This window comes from Anoplopoma fimbria, chromosome 8 (assembly GCF_027596085.1).
Source record: "Anoplopoma fimbria isolate UVic2021 breed Golden Eagle Sablefish chromosome 8, Afim_UVic_2022, whole genome shotgun sequence".
Taxonomy (NCBI): Eukaryota; Metazoa; Chordata; class Actinopteri; order Perciformes; family Anoplopomatidae; genus Anoplopoma; species Anoplopoma fimbria.
The window spans coordinates 25,638,958-25,663,553 of NC_072456.1; the positions used below are offsets into that span (position 1 = coordinate 25,638,958).

The following is a 24,596-nucleotide window of genomic DNA, read 5'->3' on the forward strand; positions in this document are numbered from 1 at the left end:
GAGAAAAGACGTCTGCAATAACACCACCAATTTCTTTCTTTTTTTTGATAAGCAACTTTATTTATATCGCATAAGAACATTATTACAGTGTTAAACTTGATGCTGTACAATTCAATTAAAGATTTCTGTCCAAAATAGAATCACACCTCCTAAAGGCCTTTACAGACGAATATAATAGACAGAAATTTTATACATTTTACATTTAATCTCTGCTGCAAAGAAGGCAGATTATTTGGATACCCTTTTCTTTAGGAACTGTGCATTACCTTTACCTTATTAGATCATCATATACAGTCCAAGTTACGTAGACAAAAAGTATATTAAAAACTACTATAACATGTCTTATAGAACAACGCTTCTCTTTTAACACAAGTAAAATGTTTCTCAAAGCTCTTTTTATCATAAATGTTTTGTACAAGATACAAAAATATTTGGTTACATTTTACAAACAGTTTGAAAACAGCTTACAAGACAAAAATACATGAGGCGAGTCGGAGGCATTAATAAAACGTTTTTTGTGCTGGAACATATTTTTGAACTAAATCAGCGTTGCAGAAGTGTTGACAGTCACTGGTGGAGGTTAAAGATCATAAACATCAGAGAGACATCACAGCTGTTTGTTGGACATCACATCAGTGAGGACTCGTATCGGGCTGCTCCGGTGGTGTCGGTCTGACGCGACAGCAGACGGCGACGGCAGCGACCCCATAAGCTCCAGTGGCGCTGCGGATACGGCATCTGTTGCCCCTAGCAACCGGACCCGTGATGTCAGAGCGCTGAGAGTCGGAGCTGCAGTCCGTCAGAGTCCAACCCAAAGGACAGGACACCTCCACCTGCAAGAGAACAGCAGCAACGATAAAGATGTGACTGTTTAGAATATTTAACTGAGGCGGTAACGGAGAAGGAGGAGACCAAAAATGAGCACAAAGTAACAACAATGAAAAGGTGGAAAACCATTGAAACAAAATGTGAGTAGTTTTGCACAAATGCTTCCAATACAAATATTCACCTCATCTTCATCAGCTGATATGTTTTCTAACAAGTTGCACTCCAGAGCCGGAGCGTGGCAACACACGGCGTGAGACGTCGCCCCGTCTTTCACGACGCAGCGCCTCCGATAACCTCGATGTGGACGCAGGTCGGACGACATCGAGGCAGCGGACCAAGAGGGGCAGCCTGGAGAGACACGTGAGCGACATGACTTAATGAGCTCAAGCAGGCTTTGAAAGTGTTGTCCAATAATTCAATTCATATGTATTTTTAGCAGTTCAAAAATGCTTTACGTAAAAACAAAACGTCAAATATGTGCAAATAAACAAACACACAGAAAAACAAGCACACTCTAAAAATATGGTGTGTTTATTTAAAGAGAGTGTGTGCAGCATTTAGAGGGGATCTATTGGCAGAAATGAAATGAAATATTATTAAGGGTGTTTATTCTTTTTATTGAATCTTTTTGTTGTGTTTTCCTAGAATTTATCTCTACATGCAGAGTAAATGCCCTTCACTAAGAATTAAGACTAAGACAACATCCTGGTAAAGATAAAAGTTTTTCATAAAGCATTTTTGTTCTTAAGAAAGCTCCTAATCTGTTAGGAGTAGGGAGGAGGACTTAAGAGTTTCTTAAGCTGAGGAGAAAATGGTGGAAAGAGGGAAGAGAAATATTCTGAGAATGAATGAACTGCTACAGATTAGATAATTTATGGTTATGGTAAATAAACGTAAGTAAATAAATAAAGCAGTTATCTAGAAGTGTAGACAACATTTTGTAGGCTACTTTTAAAGTATGACTGAAAATGTATTAAACAGAGAGGCTCGTTACATAACAAAGTATTCATAACTACACCATGTCTATGGAGACTCATTTTATTATAAGGCTGATAGATTTCACTTTCTTTTTCTTTTTGGATCAACCAATAACAGCTCTTCAAAAGTTAGGTTTCGGCAACAAGATAAGATAAATAAGATAAGATAAGATAATCCTTTATTAGTCCCGCAGCGGGGAAATTTGCAAAACCCCTTAATTAAGTTTAGGCAACAAAACCACTTAGTTAAGTTTAGGCAACAAAACCACTTAGTTAGATTAAAGAAAACAATCATGGTTCGGTTTAAAAATAACTACCAAAAGTTAGGTTTAGGCATTAAAAACACTCAGTTATGTTTGCAAAACAAACCCATCATAAGCGCAGTGTCGAACATCTGTCTGGTTGAAAGTCCTGTGTTTATTGGACCCATCCACCTCCCAACGCGACCACCAAATGCGGTGTTTTTCAATACTTTAATACTACGTCACTTGGTGTAGTAATGTGGATGTATTAGATTTGTTTCCCCACCACGAAAAAAATATCCTTATTGTCTTACTATTGGGATGTTTCCGCACTGATGACAAGAAAAAGACGGAGAATTCTTGTCATATGCATGAAACCAATAGATTGCATTTTATGACTTGTTCAAGACCTGCCATGATACTGAGCTGGTTCATATGAAATCTGTTGCACATCTGTCCGTCCTCCTCTGTTGCTCTCCCTGAGGATTCTTTCTTAAAGTTTATTTGGCGGGTTCAATATTTTTTATTTTGCGATGCGAGATTCCAAAGACAAAGGATGTTTAATGCTGTAAAGACCTCTGAAGTAAATTTGTGATTGGGCAATAAAAATAGATATAATATAATTAAATAAGAAATATATCAGGAGCTCTCTGAAAGTATTCTCAGAATGTTTTATAAACACAGCAGCTGGTCTCCAGGTTTTCACTCCGGGATGAATCACCAGTTCAGTGGTTCTCAGAGGAGCGCTGACCCGTTCATCACTCGGGATTCATCATGAAGAAGGAATACGATGTAAAGTTACAAACCATTCAGGTGTTCTAACATCGTCTGACAACCCTGCTCTTCATACCGCACACGTTCTGTAGCTGGTATTTATGTTGGCGGGGAGCACATTTAACTCTCAGGGTGATTGCCATGGTAACTGGCATAATTGACCGCAGTGTTCTAAATGCGGAATGAAAAAGCTTGTTCTCGGTTTAAAGGGTAATTTGTATAAAGTGAGAAGACTTTTTTATTAGCTCATCAACAGATAACCTTATTATAGAACAGGTTGATGCTTTTGGAAAATATGTTTATTATTGCAGAGAATTAGATGAGAAGATTAGAAACCACTCTCATGACTCTCTGTTGAATATGAGGCAGGAGACTGTTAGCTTAGCTTAGCATAAAGACTGGAAACAGGGGTAAACCGCTAGCCTGGCTCTGTCCAAAGGTAACAGCATCACTAATTGATTATTTAATTAAAGTGTAAAATTTGACAAGCCTCATGTCACCAAATGATGTTTGTATGACGCACTAAAGCCTTTTTGCTTTAGATTTTTTTTGCTTATCACTTTTCATTTCATGCTGTGGCAACATTAGATGTTTAGAGTGCTGCAGATATCAGGAGACGTGATATAGAGAGCGAGAAAGTCCAAAAATATGGATAATAATGGATAATAATAATAATAATAATAACAATCAATCCTAAACTATTATCTTTTTCCACAATGGGGAACTTTTTCTTGAATTTAACTTCATTGGACTGAACTAAACAGGGTTATGGCAAATTGTCCTAACAGACACATTTATTGCCTGTATTTGAACCACATCAACCTATGTGGTTACGGGAAACTACCACATGTTATCACAAAATTGGATTCCCTACAAGTCTTCCACTGACTGGAGTTTTACTTTTGACTTAAATTCACACTTTTGCTCAACCACGTGTTTGAGACTGTGACCGCCTGTCTCTATGTGATGAGATGGGAAAGAGAACAGGCTGTTGAATGACAAGCAAATTGTCCTGAAATGTGACATCCTATTTATACGCCCTCCTAACACGTGATGACAATGAAAGGACACATCAGTCTTTATGCTAAGTATAAATAAACGTGAGGAAGAAGTATGACAGAAAGTTCTGCTTCTTCTCCCCCAACCAGTGAATTCCCTACAGTCTCTAACCGACAGCTGGCTTTTCACCAAATTTAATGGACAGACATAAAAGTGATATCGATCTTAGAAAAACAGAGTATGTTTATTTCCCAAAATGTCAAATTAATGCTTTGGAATTTCACACTCCACATTAGCAGATCGTAGCTGTGACGTACCGGTCAGATGGTGGTGGGTTTCAACGCAATTGGCCTCTCGTCCGGGTTCAGGACTGGAATGGACCCGACACTGCAGTCCTCCTGTCACACAGCAACGCGCCACAGCGAACACACCTTTAACCCCGCAGCGTTGGACGTAACGCACTCCATCTGCCCGCCGACCACCCGCTGTGAACACAGAGTGGAGACAGAAGACCTTATATCAAAGTGTTTTTTAGTGAGTATGAGAGAGCAGTTTAAACTCACAGTGATGGGTTCTCCAACATGGACACCATCAGGAGTGAAGCTTCTGCAGCTCATCATCTCCTCCCCCCGACGACAGCGGCTGACGGCCTCCTCGGTACTCGTGACCCCTGACCTCTCTGACCACACAGAGCGACACAGAAGCTCCACATCTGCACACCGGAACAAGCACACGGTGTAAAATAGTCGCTGATGCTGTTGATGTAAAAATCAAAGTGTTGTTGCGTCACTAACCTGTGCTGTTGGCGGGCGGCATGGCGGCCACCAGGTTTGGGGTGACGAGACGATGTGTGTCGGACAGAGAGAGGAAGTTGATGGTGTCGCTGACGGAGTAACGCAGCATCTTATGCAGAACCTGAACCGGGGACACGTTCTGATTGGACGACAGGATCACGGCTGCTATACCTGCAGGTGCACAAACAAAAAATGATAAACTGCAGCGACACACAGTTGGTTTTCAGTTTACCCATGTTTCATTCCAGGTGTGTGCATACCTGCAGCATGTGCAGCAGCCTGGGAGGTTCCGCTCCGGGAGGTGAAGCAGGTGCTGCAGTCACTGCTGGCACTGACGATGTCGTCGCCGGGCGTGAACAGATCCACACAGCGCCCGAAGTTGGTGCCGCCCGCTCCCTGTGACATGAGCTGATCTGCCGAGTTCACGGCCCCCACTGTGATGACCTGCACACACACACACACACACACACACACACACACACACACACACGAGACATTAAACAGGCCCTATTGTGCTATTTTCCGGGTGCATATTTTTATCTGAAGTTACAGCTACAACATGTTTACATGCGTTAATGCTCATAATCCTCCTTGTTTTTCTCATCCTGGCTGCCCTGCAGCACCTCTTCTCACCCTCTCTCTGAAACGCTCCGTTTTAGCGCTGGCTCCTCCCTCCAGAAAGTAAAGTCTGCCCTGATTGGTCAGCTAGCCCGCTCTGTTGTGATTGGTCAACGTTTCACATTTCAAAAAACTCTTCCTCTGGAGCTCCAGCTCCGTCTCTCTCTTTTGTTGTTTGAGGGTCAAACTAGCCGGAAGGAGTTTCACGTCACTTCTGTAACATTGTGACCTCATAAAGTTACATTATGACCTCATATAGTTATGGAAGTGAAGGAGAGAATTCAATGTACCATTAAGCATTTTAGCTTTACTTCCACCCTGAAGCCCTTTTGCTTTCTCGCTCTGCAGGTTTCCATGAATCGTTGTGGTACCTGGACCGTAGTCGTGCCTCCTGCTGTGAGCCGACTGACACCCACTGCTACTTCGATTATTATTATTAGTCACATTACTATCCCTATTTTCATAACTATAATTCGACTGTAATAATTGCTGCTGTTATTATAAGCAGTCTTATTATATGAATCATTTATGTCATATAAATTGAATGTGTTGTATCTCTGTTATGCTGCTCATTCTGTACACATGACATCTATTGCATTCTGTCCATCCTGGGAGAAGGATCCCTCCTCTGTCGTTCTCCCAGAGGTTTCTTCCTTTTTTCTCCCTGTTAAAGGGTTTTTTAGGGGAGTTTTTCCTGTGCCGATGTGAGGGAAGGACAGAGGATGTCGCACGTGCACAGATTGTAAAGCCCTCTGAGGCAAATTTGTAATTTGTGATTCTGGGCTATACAAAATAAACTGAATTGAATTGAATTGAATGGAGCCGTTTCAGGAGCTCAGGAGCTTCTGAGGGGGAGGGTAACTCCTTTTAGGCGTGGACTTCAGGTTTTACACTCTACTGACCTTTTACATGTACAAAATATATATAACACACTAAAGGAGAGGGAAAAAGTAGAAAAGCACAATAGGGCCACTTTAAAGGTAAGGGATGTGAAAAGCATCCATCAGGCTGCTTTAGAAGAAAAGCGCTGTGTGACCTCGGGCTCTGAAGCCGGTGAGTAGAGACAGGCGTCGTCTCTGTAGTTCCCCGCGGCGGCGACCACCACGGCACCGTTGGCCACCATGTCCCGACAGGCCGCGTTTAACGAACGGCTGAATCCACCAATGAAAGGAAGCAAAACAACGACAGCAGCCACTGGATGGGAGAGCAACGTTGCACGAATGTACTCCATACCTGAGGGGGTGGACAGGAGAGGGATGTTCAGAAAAACACATTTGATTTCAAGATTATGCAGAAATGGTTGCCCTCCATTTCCCCTTTGCAAATGGGTTTCTATACATAATGGTTTCATGCAACAGCAGCTCCATTTCTGCACCTGCTTTTCATGCAAAATGACTTCTGTGATTGGGTTTAAAGTGAATCTTAAAAAAGAGCTGCTGGGCTCGATGAAGGTTTCTTAAATGTGCACAACCCCGTTTTGATGGCATCGGTCAAAACACATAATCTCCAACAGATCCGTGTGAGTCCTACCAGCCAGAGCTCCAGACACGGTCCCTTTCCCCTGACAGTTGAGCACACGGACCAGGTTTACACCGGCGCCTCGAGCAACCCCAGAGTCCGACCCACTAACAACCCCCGCCATGTGTGTCCCGTGACTGTCACACTGACTGGCCTGTAGAGGAGACACTTTTTTTATTGAGCTGCAATGATAAACATGCAAAGTATTTCCCTCTGTGTGTGTGTTCACCTGTCTGTGAATTCTGACCCCGTCCTCCTCAGGGACGCTGTTGAAGTCTGTGATGAGAACTCGTCCTTCAATCTCTCTGTGAGAAATCTTAACACCGCCATCCATCAGATACACCACCGCCATACCTCCGTCGTCTGCAGAGGACAGAGGGGAGTGTGGAATTGATTGATTACTGCAGGAAAGTGTGTGTGTGTGTGTGTGTGTGTGTGTGTGTGTGTGTGTGTGTGTGTGTGTGTGTGTGTGTGTGTGTGTGTGTGTGTGTGTGTGTGTGTGTGTGTGTGTGTGTGTGTGTGTGTCAGACACAGAGGCGGACTCACTGGGTGGCCTGTATGTTCCGTTTTCAGAGGTGCCACCGTGAGGCTGCAGTAACCTCTGGAGGTTCCAGGGGGCGCTCTGAGCAAAGATTGACGAGTCCTCCTCTATGTAGTCGACCTGAGGGAGCTTCACCGCCTAACAGGAACACAATCAGATTGCATTGTGGGTCTAATGTCACGAAAGCAGATACTTTGGTACCAAGGCAATACAAAAAATGTGAAAACTCCCCGTCCACTATTGTTACCCTCTGCGACTGCTTCATGTTCTATTTTATTCATGTATGTATGGATTTATAGATGTGATTAGGATTTTTCTTTGACAGCAGGTTCCTGTCTTTTGTGGTTGAAAATCCCTCCTCCTCTCAAGACCTTATTTTTTGATGGGGTCCCTCAGGGGTCTATCCTGGGTCCCCCTGTTATTCTCCATCTACGTGCTACCCCTGAGGCGTATTACCGCCGACAAAACATAGAAGTCCACTATTATCCAGATGTAATGCAACTGTATGTTCTAATAGAGCTTGATACTACTGGTACATCTCCCATTATCTGGATGTCCAAGGATGTCCTACAGTGGAATGACTCCAAATCTGAGATCATCATAATTAACTCATAATTTATATTTTAAAATTCTGATTTTATTTATAGAAAAACACAAGCTCCTGAGCTTACTTTAGGCACACTCGAACCGAGCCATGTATGTATTTGAATGCCTTTGTTAGTTTAAGTCATATCAATTTTAGGGTGTTCTGTTGACCAGCTTGACTTCAAGAGCACATTGCATTCATCTGGTATTATTTATTATTATTATTATATATATATATATATATATACTGTGATTCTTGTTACTTTGTTTGTCCAAAAATGTTTTTTTATGTAAACTTACTATCACAGGTTTACCCTGTAAATTAATTTATCATAATATATCTAATAAATGTTTAAATAATGTAATTATTTACTTCATCTATTTATACATAATTTAGTATGCCTGGCCTTCACCTACGAAATGTCCTTCATTGAGACACATACCAACCAGGAAGAGACACAAAAAGACCACAAAGAAACATAAAACAACTACAAAGAAACACAAAATGACTACAACGCAACATAACAAGAGCACAAAGAAACATAAAGAGACACAAAAGAACAACAAAAAAGAGGCAAGTATTTTCTTGCTCATGTACAGTACCAGTCAAAAGTTTGGACACACCTTCTCATTCAATGGTTTTTCTTTATTTTTATTTTTTTCTACATTGTAGATTAATATTGAAGACATCCAAACTATGAAGGAACACATGTGGAATTATGTGGTAAACAAACAAATGCTCAACAAACCAGAATATGTTTTATATTTTACATTCTTCAAAGTAGTTGAATGAGAAGGTGTGTCCAAACTTTTCACTGGTACTGTATATAAGATAAACTTCCAAATGCCTGAATATTTGAATATGTCTAAAGCCAACTATGCATTTGACTGGCGGTCAAAACACAAAGAAATGCATTGATCTCCTACAATAAGTTAAACCTGCATTCACCACCATGTCCTCTACTGCAGCAACATGCAGTCATTAGAAGAAGCTTGTTACCAGGTGAAGGACGTCGCTGCTCATCTTCACCAGGAAGCCCTGCAGAGCTCCAGAGTAGGTCTGCATGACCTCCAGCAGGGAGCCTCTCCTGGCCGCTTTGGCCCTCAGCCTCCCGATGGTCCTCTGCACCTGAGATTTGCGCCACCCTTGACGCAGCACCACCAGGTACTGACCGGGCATGCGCCACGCTGCCTGGAGCACAGAGCAGCAGAGAACAGATATATAAGAGCAAACAGGTGCTCTGTCATTATGTATATTATGTTTATTATTTCATATATTCCTGCATAATAATTATTATTATTATATTCCTTTATTGATCCCCATGGGGGAAATTCGAGTGTTGCAGCAGCTCAACTACACAGACACAGACAATAAATACACATACTATACAACTACACAGACAATAAATACACATACTATACAACTACACAGACAATAAATACACATACTATACAACTACACAGACAATAAATACACATACTATACAACTACACAGACAATAAATACACATACTATACAACTACACAGACAATAAATACACATACTATACAACTACACAGACAATAAATACACATACTATACACTACACTACACAGACAATAAATACACATACTATACAACTACACAGACAATAAATACACATACTATACAACTACACAGACAATAAATACACATACTATACAACTACACAGACAATAACAATACAACTACTACAGACAATAAATACACATACTATACAACTACACAGACAATAAATACACATACTATACAACACAGACAATAAATACACATACTATACAACTACACAGACAATAAATACACATACTATACAACTACACAGACAATAAATACACATACTATACAACTACACAGACAATAAATACACATACTATACAACTACACAGACAATAAATACACATACTATACAACTACACAGACAATAAATACACATACTATACAACTACACAGACAATAAATACACATACTATACAACTACACAGACAATAAATACACATACTATACAACTACACAGACAATAAATACACATACATACTATACAACTACACAGACAATAAATACACAATACAATAAATACATACTATACAACTACAGACAATAAATACACATACTATACAACTACAGACAATAAATACACATACTATACAACTACAGACAGACATACTATACAACTACACAGACAATAAATACATACTATACAACTACACAGACAGACATACTATACAACTACACAGACACAGACAATAAATACACATACTATACAACTACACAGACAATAAATACACAACTACACAGACAATAAATACACAACTACACAGACAATAAATACACATACTATACAACTACACAGACAATAAATACACATACTATACAACTACACAGACAATAAATACACATACTATACAACTACACAGACAATAAATACACATACTATACAACTACACAGACAATAAATACACATACTATACAACTACACAGACAATAAATACTATACAACTACACAGACAATAAATACACATACTATACAACTACAATAAATACACATACTATACAACTACACAGACAATAAATAACATACTATACAACTACACAGACAATAAATACACATACTATACAACTACACAGACAATAAATACACATACTATACAACTACACAGACAATAAATACACATACTATACAACAAAATAAAGATAGAACAGAAATAAGAATAAAAATAAAAAAATAAAAATGTACAGTATATAGAATAAAAAGAAATAATAATAATGAGATGATGAGGACTTTAAACTTGTCAGGTACCCAACCTCTGCTGCTGGGCAGTGTGGAGAAGATGAGTGTTACCTTGTTGCACTTGAGGAAGTCTGCAGTGGGCTCGGATCCTCCAGGTCCAGCTCCAGTCCCGTCCTTGTGGATCAGATCCAGAACCATCTCGTCCTCCTCCTTGTAGTCCTGCGAACTTGTGGCCAAAAATGCGCACAAACAGAGCACCCATCCGACCCAGGTGCGACGCATTCTTCTCCAGAGAAATACAATAAATGATCAGGATGACTGTGAGGCTGAATGACACAACATCCACTGAGGAGAGAGTTGTTTTTTGTTCCACATTGAGTTCTCCAGATGTTTTGGTGTCTCCGACAGCCAGATGACACCTCCAAGCATCTATTCTGATTTTCTTTTTGAGAAATCGAACAATTGATTCTTGTGATTGAGGCGGGGTCTGCTGACGTCTCCGGGGCTCACGACACCTCTTACTGCTGAGGAGGTGTAATGGAAAATTATATTAGTGTATGTTGGAAGTATATAGTGTAAAGGTTTTGAATGAAATGTACTATGATGTGAAGATTTTACTCTAAAGGTTTTGAATGAAATGTACTATGATGTGAAGATTTTACTCTAAAGGTTTTGAATGAAATGTACTATGATGTGGCGTAGTGGAGAGCAAGGTAGTTCTCCAATCAGAGGGTCGGTGGTTCGATACCCGGCTTCGGCAGTCGATGTGTCCTTGGGCAAGACACTTAACCCCAAGTTGCTCCTGAAGGCTTGCCATCGGTGTGGACTGGATGATGAATGTTAGTTAGAGTCTGATGGTGGCACCTTGCATGGTAGCCTGTCATCAGTGTGTGAATGGGTGAATGATATGTAATATACTACTGACTGTAAGTCGCTTTGGAGAAAAGCGTCTGCTAAATGACTGTAATGTAATGTAATGTGTACTCTAAAGGTCGAGAACCTCGTCTCTCTGTATGTTAAGTTACACTGTGTGGAGACGCTCCTTATGTCCCTTCACCTTTGTCATTCATGCCCCCACCTTTTGGCCCTCTCACACCTTTGACCTTCCTCCCTACCTGAGACTCATACCCACCTTTTGGTCTTCTTCCTCTCCTTTGTTTCTTCATTCATGCACCCCTTTTGTTCTTCATACCCCCCCCTCCTTCACCCATTCATTGTCAGGAGATGCTAACTCAGAACTGAGCCTGGCCACCCCGGCTCCCATACATAGAGGGGTGAGTTCAGTACTTTGCAGGCTCCCTGTCACTCTGTAAACTTCTGGCTCTTTCATGCAAAGAAATAAAATACCGCAAGGACATTTCATTTGTCATTTGATCATTATTTCAACGCTCATTGGGACTCATCTCGGGACATAGATAGTACTAGTACAAATTGGGTATTAGTATAGTAAATTGTATTGGAAAACTTCCACCACAGAGTCCTGTTTCAGCTGCAGTTATTTCATGTTGGTCCAGAGCACTTTCTCTCAGTTCAAGTGTGTGTGTTGATGCTGTTGAAACGTGTGCACCAAATGTTTAGGAGTTGTGCATGCCAGAGCAAATACTTCTTCATTAAATCATGTTTAGAGAGGCTCAGAGCTTAGATTTGTATTTATTTTATTTGTAGTATTTGTAGTCAAGTCAAATGGGGGCACTATAGCAAAAACAGAGCCCTATTACTCTACTCTTTTATTTTATTAGTATTTATTTTTATTATTAAGGTACTTTTATTGTATTTTAGTTTAGTAACATCTGTTTAAACTGTTTGTGCTGAGATGCCAAAACTCCTATCAAAGCTTCTTTTTGTTTCTGTTTCCAGTTAAACTAATAATACTCTACTTACTACTTCTAAGAAATCTTTTACACATTGTGTTTTTATGGCTCTTTGTCGAGTCTGAGAAAATGACCCTGATGATGTCATCAGAGTTATCTTGGATTGGGCTCACCGGGGCTCCCAAATCCAAAAGTGCAAATGTGATTCCATGCAGAGCAAGAACATTATTTCTGCTTTTTAGTTTTACTTTAGTACTTCTTGAATCTGCCCTTACAAAGTACGAACTGTTGCATCCAGTTTGCAAACAATTTGGACATACCACCCCGTCATAATCGGTCTTGAACTTTGACCCTGTTGCTCATATATCAGATATATGTGATATCTCTCAATGAGACATGAACCACAACCTTAAAGCTACTTGTGGAACTTCCATTTTTTTGTTGATTTTGGCGGTCCCCTGTGGATAAAAGTGGTAGTGTTTCAAAGAATCACACTCCTTTAGAAAACCGGTTCTGGGTCTGTCCACGGTGGACTGGTCTCTGTTGGATCTGGGTCTGCTGCACTATAAACATGTCTAGGAATTTCACAAAGACGGACAATTCATTTTTAAATGCTTTAGAAACAGATATACAATGCTTGTTCACAGGATATTTCAACCTTCGTTTCTTAATAATGCATTTAATACTTGACTTCTTTCTTTACATGGCTTGTATAAATGCAATTCGGCATTGTGGAGTTGTCGTTAACAGTTTTTCTCTTTTTGCTTCTCAGCCGTACATTCTGTTTGTACGCCCTCTGGTGTTTTGGAGAGTAGTGCATTGAGTGTACCCTTTGTGTGTGCTCGTAGCTGGTTCATCATCTGTGGATGCTCACACCACGATGCCACACGGAAGTATAAATAAAGCTTTAGTCCCCAGAGGAACCCTATAATCTCATTATTATGCCCAAAATTGCCTTAATGGAATTAATGTAGGTCAATGCAGTGTCACTCCCAAAACACAGTCTCTATATTCCATTCAGTAAATAGTGCCATCCTCTGGATCGTACATGCAATACACATTCAACTTTATTATAAAACAAAGTGATACAAAATCTGTCACTTTAATTCGCTATAAAAAACAAAGAAAAAACATATTCAGACGTTCATAAAAATGCCTCAGAGGGTGTCTTCACTGTCCGGGGTGCAGTGTGAGTTGAGTCCTCTGATGGTGGACGGTGTTCCTCCGTCAGACCAGGTGTAATGTAGGACAGCTGTGGCTCATCAGCGCTTCGGGTAGAAGTCTGCTGCTGCTCGACTTCTGGCCACAGAGACTCTGCAGAGCCTCAGCATGCCTAAAATTAAATCAAAAGGCGGAGGGGGGAAGTTAGGGGGAGAGACAGAAATAGAAGTCTGGTTCTCGTGAATTGTCCTCATTTTCTTACTTTTTTTTTAATCTGAGGGAGGGTTTTGCTGAGCGTGCATGTCGGTTATTACAAACACTCACATGCAGGGAGCAGAGAAAACCTTCTTTTTCACCCGCTGGCCACGATTCTAACAGAGTGTCTTTAATCACAGGAACGTTTCTGCTCCTTATGGTTCCTACTAAGCTCTCCTTTTCAGACAATCTCCACAATCTCTTCTATTCCACATTTCCTCTCCTGTTCCTCCCACCTCTCCTCTGCTGCATCATCACCATTCATTTCCCAGTTAAGATAATAAAATTTGTATCTACAGTGTATTAGTGCAGACCTGTCCTCCCTGCAGACACATTACACTTGCCACGTTCGCCCACTAGATGATGGTCGTTAGCGTCCTGAGATCCACAGACAGAACCACAGGGAATCATTAAGGCCTGAGTGAGTGTGTGTGTGTGTGTGTGTGTGTGTGTGTGTGTGTGTGTGTGTGTGTGTGTGTGTGTGTGTGTGTGTGTGTGTGTGTGTGTGTGTGTGTGTCAGTACCTTGCTGCAGTATACACCACATCCTCTCCACTTTTCTCTTGAATCTCAGGAGCCAATATGACCTGACAAACACACACTTTCCATTACCAAATCAATTTCGGCATGGCAGCAAATCACATGTTATTTCCTGTTTCTCTCTCCCACTAACACATACACACACACACACACACACACACACACACACACACACACACACACACACACACACACACACACAAACAGTCTGTGTCTACCTTAGGATAGCACTGGCAGAGGCTCCACGCCGTCCCAATACACACCATGGTGACGCCCAGAGCGCACATGGCGGCGTAGATGTGCGGTTGCTCCTGAGTCATGATGAAGAGGCCGACTGACGCCACACACAGCCCCGCCACTATCAGCCCGTATCGATACGGTTTCCCCTCCACCATCGCCGCAGCCACCGCTGACTAAAGAAGCTCTTATTTGTGTAAATATCTCAAGCACCTGTCGCAAAGCAAGTGAACGTTTGGTTGTGTTCGTGTGTCAGAAGCTTGAAGGTGAGGCTGGAGAAAGCACAGTTAGGGTTCCACTCTGCTGGTTATTACAGCCTGCAGACAGCCTGGTCAGGTCAGGTGTAAGATTGCAGGTGTGTGTGTGTGTGTGTGTGTGTGTGTGTGTGTGTGTGTGTGTGTGTGTGTGCGTGTGTGTGTGTGTGTGTGTGTGTGTGTGTGTACCTGATAGGTCACCTTGCCTCAAGCTGCTGGCAAAAAAACAGAGACCTGCAAGCTAAGCTAAGTGAGTGTTTATGTTCACTTGGTATGGATGTGATTTTAAATAAGTCAGCATATCTCTTCTCAATCTAAATATTTATAAATGTATCATTTCTCAGTGCGCCACCAACCACAGAGAGCTCAGCAGCGATTCATCAACAGCGTTTATAGTCACATCACGACAGAAGAAGAACAGTGGACATTCTGCAAACACGGTGATACAGAGCTGTGCTGCAAACATTCTGCCGTCACTGGTTAAGGCACTTTGCACTGTCGCAAGAGCAGAGTTATGACAGAAAACGAGTGCAGATTATAGACTGTGTATAAAGATGGACGACATGACAGCTCCACGGATGTATAAAGAGAGCTGGGTGAAGCGTTGGAGGCGGCTCCCCGTTCATTCTCTTGAAGGTTGCTCAGTGGAGCATGAAGCAAATATCATCTGACTACCTTATATAAAATGTCAGATAAATTACCTGGATCTTCTGCATCAATGGAGCCTATAAAACTAATGCACTGGCTTTTCCTTTAAGCCCCGCCTCCCAGCCCTCGGTTCAGCCTTGTTCTTGCCTCATTCATGTGATCAGAGGAAGAAAAATAACCCTGGTTTTGGCTATTAATGCATTTTACATTAATGCTATCCAAGTGTTCTTGCTAGAAAGTTTATTTACCTACAAAAAAACAATGGATCCACTGATTTTAATACGTTCCTTTTCCAATTTAGGTCTAAGGGATAGTGTGACTGACCTGGAAATTGTAATTACACCGTTTGGCTGCTTTGTAAACTTGTTTAAAAGCCTGACGCTCTTCCTGGGGCCTCCCTGAATGTGAAGCCAAAACATCTTGATCGCCCCCTGGTGGCTGGCTGCAGTACAAGTCATAACCCCCGCCCCCTGCATATTAGCAGAAGGGCTAAACAAAAATAAGTGCTTGTGCTTGAAAAAAACATTTTTCCCCAAGATGTTTTCTGTCATTTAGGCATTTAGTTGTCATCACCCTGATGTCCATGTGTTACATTTTCTGATAAAGTTTGGTTTTAATAAGTTGTTTGATGCTATACAAAAGGGGGTGTGGCAGCATGATTGACAGCTATGATTCTCTGTTAGCTGCAACGTGAGACATTGATACCAGGGCTTCACCACCTCCTGCACCACTACTGCACAGACTCTGGCTCCTGTATAGGGATGTTTTGGCTTCAATTCTGAACAGTGGGAGGAAGTAGAAACGCGATATCCATCTTTATATACAGTCTATGCTGCAGATACAAAGAGGAGCTGTGTAGCTGTGAGGAAAGAGTTATTATCGCATTTGTTGAAGAGTGCTCTGCAGCCACAGTAGTAGGTCACAAAAATCCAAGCAGTCCAATAAAATATCCACATTTCCAGCCAAACAGAGAATCCCTTTAGTTGGTTGTAAAAGTTATGTAATGCTGGTTCTCCAAAAAAAGTTCCTTAGTGTGGAGAGCGGAGCGGTCGTAGTGATCATTTCGATTCCTTTTCACAATCAATCACTACACACACACACACACACACACACACACACACACACACACACACACACACACACACACACACACACACACACACACACACACACACACACATGTTTTAGCAGACACAGAGGCCACACTGGGGCTCAGCCTGCACAAATACTGAGTCTTCAGCCAGCTGCAGTCTCTTGCTGCTGCTTTGCTTGTGTTTGGGTTCAGAGCCGCTGTCTTTAAGGCACAGAGGAGAACCCCCCTATTGCAGCACCAACTGCTTGAAAAAAAATAAAAAATAAAAAAAAGGCACTATCACGAAGACCGCCAGAGTGAGATGTTAAAGCTGGTCGCTGTGCTCCTGGCTCTTCATCACGGTGTCGTAGGACGGAGGCGGCTCCATGGTCCAGGGCGGGGGGGTCGATGGGAGGGGGGGTTCAGGCTCCGGCGCCCTGCTGACGGAGTCCTCCGACATCTCTCGACGAATTCGGTCCAACCTCCTGTAGAAAAGAGAGAGAGAGTAAGAGAGAGGCGATGACAAGCGTACTAAACAGCTTTCCACACTTCAACTCCTTTCAGTGTTTTCACTGCACCAGAAACTATAACTTCTATTACTGCTTACACTCCAACCAGCATGCAACTTCTTTAAGTGTGTCTTAAACTGATTGTATTTCACCGGCATTTTCATTTAACTTACACTTCAATATATCTTTATACAATGGTTCGTATGATATTTTCTGGGAAGTTTTATTTTGTTCTTTTTTTGGGTGGTTTTGCTATAAAACACGAGCGATCAGTGTGCCTGTGCAAGCGTAGTGTTTAGGCAACAAAACTATTTGGTGAGGTTTAGGAAAATGCTGTGGTTTGGATTAAAATAAGGTGTAATTTATGTGTGGAAATTACGTGAGAAATATGTCAATGTTGACTTCTGGTTTCACGCAGGAAAGGAACAGCGGTCTCCAGCGTGAAAGCCCGGTGTGTTTTTGACCCATTTGTCCTGTCAAGTTTCTTTCAAAATGTATTATATTTCATATTACTACTTACTTTGATTTGAAAGTAATGAGTTATTTTACAAAATTACTATCTTTGTAGAATAATGAATCAATGATTACACTACTTTTGTGTTACTTTCACCAAAATAACTACAGATGTACAACTAGGAATTTAAAAACATTGAAGAGGGTAACGTTGTTTAAGAGTTTGTAATCAAATCACAGAAGATCAAGTTTATTGCAGTTCATTACAAATCCAGAGGTGGTCGATGTTGTAAAGGGGCTGTGTGTCGATATACTGTTCTTTTCTGGCAGGAAAAACTCTGGCAGGGCGCCTCATCCCAACTTCCTTTCAATGAGTACACTTATACGTGCACTTCAAGTACTTTCAGCAGTAACACTTTGGCTTATTGTCAACTCCTTTCCATAACCACACTTCCTCTTCAACCTAAACTTCTTTAAGCACTTAGACTTTCATTTAAAATCCAAGTGCTGTTGGTTCTTACACTTCTGATTATTTCTTCAGTTATTTAAGAACACCCTCTTCATACTCCTTCAGATATTCTGAAAACATTCAAATACATTCTTCTGTTTGTATATTATTCCCCCTGTGATGATTTTATTTCATTATCCTCTTACGAGAAACATTTATCAGATAGTTCAGGTCTAGAAATACGAGCCAGTCTGAGTTTTGTCCGTGTCTGCAGTGAGAGAAAGCCTTCATGATGGATGCTGCTGCTGGCGTCTCTGTTTCTCTGAGCTGGACAATGAGCAGAGCCTGTGCTGTTTAATCCTGCAGGCTATCATAGATTACCTCAGACAATGCCAGGGGCAGCAGTCTGTCAGCCAAATGCATGGGTGCTGTTTTCCCCATGAGCTACTTCTACAACCAGTCCATCGATCACAAAATGTTCCCAATTTTTGGTCCTGTGTTTTCAAGATCCTAATGCTCTTTTCCAAACTGTGCACTGAGGCGATGTGTTGAGATCTGTTCAACAACAACCCGACCGTTTGTCAGCTCAGCTCTCTGGATGGTGTGCTCTGGTATTTGTCTCTATTATGTATCTTGAACAACACAAGGGAAGCCTGGAAAGTTCTTTGCTTCCAAAATGTTTAGGACCGCAGGGTTTGTTTATCTGTAGAAAAAAACAGTTTTTTTCTTAGCTTAATGTCCTCTGTGCCAGAGGTTTCCAACCATTTAAGCTATGCTAGAGACATGGAAATATTGGCCACCAAGTCAGTGTGGCCAGACAGAAATATGTCAACAGATATTAGATGGGTTGCCTTGACAACCCCCCTCAGGATGAAATGTGATAGGCCGATCTTTGGTGGTCCCTTAATCCTTCATTGGTTTCAAAACTTAAACTCACCAAGCTGTGTGCCCACAGAGCAGCTGCCGACAGGGACTCAGCACCACGTTTATTGTGGTCTTGTTAGCTGTTAGCAGTAAACACACCCTACTATATGTGATTAACGGAAAATGGATAATGCGCTACCTCGTTCACTGAAGCCTATATGAAACTATCAAGACATGAGATATAAATCCCCCCCCTCTGTCTCTCACATACCAACAGCTAACTAGCTAGCTAATCCTACCTCATCTACCGGCATCAAAGCAGGAAGTCGAGTGTGTGTTTCGCAACCACGAGAGTTACTCGAGCATGCAGCCATAACTGGCCACCCAACATTTTATGGAGTTTGCTGCAGCAGGATACAAGATGAGCCGTGGACAGACAAAGAGGTGCACACTCACTCAGCCATGGACGCACAGACTCTCACAGTCGTGCACACAGCTGGGCACACAATCTCTCTTTAATGAACCATGGACTGTATATAAGAAGTGGACGTAGTCATCGTGACATTACCCACTGGTTTGAGCACTGCGGGTTCTCAGTCGCCATCTTGGCTTTTTTGCAACCAATGAACAGAAGATACCATATTTGGAATGCGGAAAAGCAACATAGTGACACCGGATAAAGCTCTGGTAGCGTCAGCGGCCTGTCAATCACAGTAGCCCCGCCCTAAAGCATACCCATTACATTACATTACATTACAGTCATTTAGCAGACGCTTTTATCCAAAGCGACTTACAGGAAGTGTATTCAACATAGGTATTCAAGAGAACTACTAGTCACCAGAAGTCATAAGTGCATCTCCTTTCTTAAACAAGCATCTTAAAGCATAAACCAGAGCAAAAGTATAGTGCAGAGGCAAATTACTACGAAAACAATAATTGCAACAGACTAACACGAATATGATAAGTGCTACAAACTAATACGAATACAATAAGTGCAGTAAACTAATACGAATACAATAAGTGAAACAAACTAATACGAATGCAATAAGTGCTACGAGGAAGGCTCAGGGTAGTACTTCTTAAAGAGGTGAGTTTTCAGCCTGCGCCGAAAGCTTTATGACCCTGCTTTATGGTCTGTTTGACTCTAAATGGAGCATCATTTACTAAATGAACATCATGCTGTATTGAAGAAGACTTGAAACTAGAGATTGAGACCATAAACTCATGTTTACAATGTTTACTGAGGGAATAAATCAAGAGAGAAGTAGAGTCATTTTCTCATAGACTTCTATACAACCAGAGGAGTCGCCCCCTGCTGGACATACATACAGCCATTTAGCAGACGCTTTTATCCAAAGCGACTTACAGTCAGTAGTATATTACATATCATTCACCCATTCACACACTGCTGACAGGCTACCATGCAAGGTGCCAACTAACATTCATGCAACATCCAGTCCACACCGATGGCAAGCCTTCAGGAGCAACTTGGGGTTAAGTGTCTTGCCCAAGGACACATCGACTGCCGAAGCCGGGTATCGAACCACCGACCCTCTGATTGGAGAACTACCTTGCTCTCCACTACGCCACAGCCGCCCCACACAAATAGAGAGAGAATGCAAGTTTAAGACACTTCCGCATCGGCTTCTCTTGCTAGAACCGGAGGTCGCCGCCTGTTCTAAAGACCCTTAACCCCCCTTATCTTCTGTCACTGTGGGTTTTGAGGCATGCCTACCTTTGTATAGCCAGGGCCTGCTGCGGGCTGAAGCGCGTGCCCGTGCGTGGGTGCAGGAGTGAGTGTCTGGGCACTGCCACCTGCAGGTTCTTCATGGCCATGCAGAGTCCACTGACCAGCAGGGCCACGCCTCCCATGCCAAGGAACAACCCAAGAGCAAAGAGTGGGGCGGACTGCTGGGGCAGCCCGACGCACAGGGCCGTGACCCCCCCAGCGGTCATCAGGACGAAGCCCAGGCAGAGCAGCATGCCCTGGGGCAGAGGCATCTCCTGCCTGCTGGTCAGTCACTTCTTCCTGCTGGAGTCTGCAGGAGAGAGAACATGGGAGATGGATCAGATACAGTGTGCGTCCTTGGATGCATGCGTATTTGGGTATGTGTGTGTGTGTGTGTGTGTGTGTGTGTGTGTGTGTGTGTGTGTGTGTGTGTGTGTGTGTGTGTGTGTGTGTGAGCAGAAACGAAAGCAAGCTGACACCAGGGGGAATAACACGGATATACACCACGCACATCCTCCCAGTGATAAGCATGGATCCTCTCTCTACCTGATAGCAAGTTGCAGTGAGGAGCAGCCAAAACCTTCACCATCCCTTTTCTCCTCTTCATCAACTTTGTGGCTTCCTTATAATAAAATAAAAAAAGCCTAAAAAAGCAGCTCCAGCTCTGCACCGCCCTCTCTCCTCCTCCTCCTCTCCTCCTCCTCTCTCTCTTTTCCTTTTTCTTTTCCCAATGCGGTCCTCTAACCCTCCTTTGCGTTTTCTCCCCGCAGCAGAAGAAGCATATCCGGCTTTGGAGTGATTACGACATCGGGAGTCTGTGGGAGAGGAGTGGATGTCGCATGTGGGCTGGGCACTGTTTGGTGTTCATCTGGCAGTCAGCAGCAGTGTGAGGAAGTGTTGGTTTCTGTGTGAGGAAGGGTTTCCAGTGACGAGGAGTGGAGGGCAGGACACTTTCCTCCAGTTTGGGTCAGGAGGAGAATTGTAGTACATTTTTTACATTACATTCTCTGGGCTTTTATTTTTGGGTTCAAGAGAACTACTAGTTCATTTTCTTTGATCTAAAAGCATCATTAGTGCAGAGTTTTATTGATTATGGATCAGCTGGAGAGGTCCATGAGCTGATCTCTTGATTTCTCCCTATATAGATTGAATCTGCCTTTATTTGAGGGCTTGGTTTATTCTAAGGATATCATGATACAGGACTAGATATGTCTTTGATTTTGGATATTGTGATATGCCACAATAAGTGGTTTTAACGGCTGCATTACAGTAAAGTGATTTGTTTTTCTGCACCTACTGTATTGTTGCAATATCAATAACGAGGTATTTGGTATTAAATACCATTTTGGACTTTCTCCATATTGCCCTGCCCTACGTTATCTTGTTGACTGAACACCTAAATTGCCCTATAACTTATTAAACCTTAAAAAAAGCATCTTAAGTGTCCCCTTAACAATCATGTTTCTACTCCATTCTGATAATTAAAGGAATCAAAAAAATGTTGCATTAAAAAAACCTGGAAAAAATCGACTTCCGTAGAACAATCACATGAAAACAAAAACATAAAGTACAATAATGATGCTTGTTTCTTTATTTAATGATTAAAAAAACCTCTGTTTTCATTCTCTGGTTTCTTCTTCTTTATATATCTCTATCTTTGCTCATAAAATGCAACATATTTTCTTACCTGTTATTCCCTCCCGTTCCTTCATATTCCACCCTATATTTTGCTAAATGTTTTCTATTATAAATACCAAATATGAAAAACTCCTGGTTTATGAAATGTAAAACTGTACGGTGCAGATGTGTGTGTGGTTTCTGCCTTTCAAACCTGATTGTGGGATTCTCTCTCGCTTTCCACAATATTAGAATATCAAAGACCTGAACCACTTGATCCGGTTCCTTCCGCCCCTTCAGACAACAAAATGTGCTTGTGTCCATTATTGCCAAACATGAACCCAGGGTCATTTACCACGTCAACAGTCAGTGAGTCTGATATCTTGTCTTTAATCACTGATTTATTAAATAAAGTTGAATACACACACATTAAAAAACCTGGTGCAAGATTTTCCCTTGAGTTACCTTTTCCAAGAGTAAAACCCATCAGTCATAGCAGCATGCATATTCAAACAGTCCCAAACAACATCCTGTGATTCAGATCAGCTCTCCTGTTGCAGCAGAATGTGTGTGTGTGTGTGTGTGTGTGTGTGTGTGTGTGTGTGTGTGTGTGTGTGTGTGTGTGTGTGTGTGTGTGTGTGTGTGTGTGTGTGTGTGTGTGTGTGTGTGTGTGTGTGTGTGTGTGTGTGTGTGTGTGTGTGTGTGTGAGAGAGAGATTGCAGCTGTAGTCAGTCATCCTTGTGCTGTCAAAGATAACAATATTTGTGGTCATCTGTTCAGTGCAGCATCTTATTTCAGAGGTGGAGAAGGCTGTTGGACTCGTTCTTCACACAAATAATTCAGAATAACAGTCGTCGTGTGAAGGCAGACATTTTACACATACTGTCCATGCATCCTGTAAACAGCAGTTTATAAAGACCGGTATGTTAAGAAAAATAGGAAAAGAAATTGACATTCTTGTGTTTTTGCATCATTTGCAATGATGGTGCATACTTTGATTTTATGTATTTTTATTAAGAACTTTATATCAATTTAATTATGGCCTGAAAATCAGCCTGCAGATACAGGCTTGCATGAACTATGCAAACCATCACAGTGATCATCACATCACCTTTATTCCTTTAATTATTTGTGATTAACAAAGATTCGTCTTACATTACAGTCATTTGGTGCATGTTTTTGTCTTTGTGAGTCTGAACCTTTTTTCAGTCCAGCCCTGTCCTCGTGGGCATACTTCTAATATGCAAGATTTCAACAATTTTGAGATGGCAGCCAAACAGCATATTTTCCCACACAACTTCCATGTCTGACTTTTCAGAGTTGAGATTCCCACCAGCACTCGGATGTCTCATGCTGAAGGAATTTTAAATAAATTAATGATTTTACTGTGATGAATCAACTTCCCCAAACAAGTTCAAAGTCTCTGCAAGTTGGATATGCATTAAATTAAAATGTATGGATATCAACAGAAGTCTGGAAAGAAAATTATATTAAAATGCATGAAAATAAAGTCCCGTAAGTATGCAACAATAAAGTATGCAAAACCACTGATATGATCCTTTAAAATAGACGTTCTCATGCTGTGTTGCCAGTGAGCTGCCGTGGTCTAGTGAGCGGGGGAAAAACTCACATGGGCAGATGAGTCATTGCTCCCATGCTTTCAACAAGCCGATGAGTACTTGTGTGGCACACAAACTAAAATAAAAACCTCTCCGGGCCTGAGTGCTGTTATCCCAAAGTGAATTATCATCATATCCATCCTGCCATGAAGCATGTTAATCCTGACGGGAAAAAACATTTGTTTCAGGAGGACGTTTTTCCGACATTACCACAGAACAAAGCATCACTGCATTGATTCATCGACGAGGACACAAAACAGAAAAATTGTCATCAGGGGGAATCCCACAAAAGAGGATTAACCAGATGTTTTTGATCTGAAACCAAAGCCTGGATTCCCTGTGTGCTTCTGTTGCCGTGGCAACTGATGCCTTCAAAGGGATAGTTCAGATTTTTTTATGTGGAATGGTATGAAGTAATTATCTGTTTGTTACCTACAGTAGATGGAGTTTGATAGAAACAGGCCGGAGTACCAGCAGTACCAGTGACTTTAGTGTTTTAAAAGAGTTAGTTCAGATTCACTTAAGTCATTATAACAAAACAAAAAAAAAACAGCTGATTGAGGCAGCGGTAGACCACCAGCTGACGTGTAATGCACAATAAAATTACTGTTTTTGTGAATTCAATCTGGTGGCTTTGATGAGTTTTTTTTAAGAAGTGCACGTTGTCATGGTGACGTCAGCCATTGGTTTGTGGACTGACGTTTTGAAGCTTTGAGTTCGGCAATTTGGCCTTTGTCATTTTTTTTTTTTGCAACCAG

General features: G+C 41.6%; 3 protein-coding genes across 3 annotated transcripts; all 3 read right to left on the bottom strand.

Annotated features, from left to right (window-relative positions):
- Nucleotides 1-526: 526 nt before the first annotated feature.
- pcsk9 (proprotein convertase subtilisin/kexin type 9) lies at nucleotides 527-10,949 on the bottom strand. The gene is given in 13 exon segments (XM_054602993.1): nucleotides 527-833; nucleotides 1,010-1,176; nucleotides 4,138-4,257; nucleotides 4,260-4,305; nucleotides 4,384-4,532; nucleotides 4,615-4,785; nucleotides 4,875-5,058; nucleotides 6,269-6,465; nucleotides 6,763-6,904; nucleotides 6,980-7,113; nucleotides 7,297-7,429; nucleotides 8,877-9,068; nucleotides 10,735-10,949. Coding segments are annotated over 13 exon segments (2,007 nt in total). The 5' UTR covers nucleotides 10,906-10,949; the 3' UTR covers nucleotides 527-632.
- A 2,648-nt stretch (nucleotides 10,950-13,597) lies between these two features.
- On the bottom strand, nucleotides 13,598-14,958 carry bsnd (barttin CLCNK type accessory subunit beta). The gene is made up of 3 exons (XM_054603036.1): nucleotides 14,607-14,958; nucleotides 14,374-14,435; nucleotides 13,598-13,767 (listed from the first exon to the last, which is right to left on the bottom strand). Exons 1-3 carry the CDS (start codon nucleotides 14,781-14,783, stop codon nucleotides 13,662-13,664), a joined length of 345 nt encoding a protein of 114 aa, XP_054459011.1. The 5' UTR covers nucleotides 14,784-14,958; the 3' UTR covers nucleotides 13,598-13,661.
- Nucleotides 14,959-16,854: 1,896 nt separating this feature from the next.
- si:dkeyp-51f12.3 (uncharacterized protein LOC107988041 homolog) lies at nucleotides 16,855-21,448 on the bottom strand. The gene is made up of 3 exons (XM_054603519.1): nucleotides 21,149-21,448; nucleotides 20,609-20,912; nucleotides 16,855-17,084 (listed from the first exon to the last, which is right to left on the bottom strand). Exons 2-3 carry the CDS (start codon nucleotides 20,872-20,874, stop codon nucleotides 16,925-16,927), a joined length of 426 nt encoding a protein of 141 aa, XP_054459494.1. The 5' UTR covers nucleotides 20,875-20,912; nucleotides 21,149-21,448; the 3' UTR covers nucleotides 16,855-16,924.
- Between the last annotated feature and the right edge of the window lie 3,148 nt (nucleotides 21,449-24,596).

Excerpts from the sequence above, each read along its gene's own strand:
- bsnd (XM_054603036.1), bottom strand. The coding sequence starts at position 14,783 with ATGGTGGAGGGGAAACCGTATCGATACGGGCTGATAGTGGCGGGGCTG. Across the intron at positions 14,436-14,606 it reads TCTGCCAGTGCTATCCTAAG|GTCATATTGGCTCCTGAGAT; the intron begins GTAGACACAGAC and ends TGTGTTTGTCAG. Across the intron at positions 13,768-14,373 it reads GTGGTGTATACTGCAGCAAG|GCATGCTGAGGCTCTGCAGA; the intron begins GTACTGACACAC and ends ATTTAATTTTAG.
- si:dkeyp-51f12.3 (XM_054603519.1), bottom strand. The coding sequence starts at position 20,874 with ATGCCTCTGCCCCAGGGCATGCTGCTCTGCCTGGGCTTCGTCCTGATG. Across the intron at positions 17,085-20,608 it reads CAGGCCCTGGCTATACAAAG|GAGGTTGGACCGAATTCGTC; the intron begins GTAGGCATGCCT and ends TCTTTTCTACAG.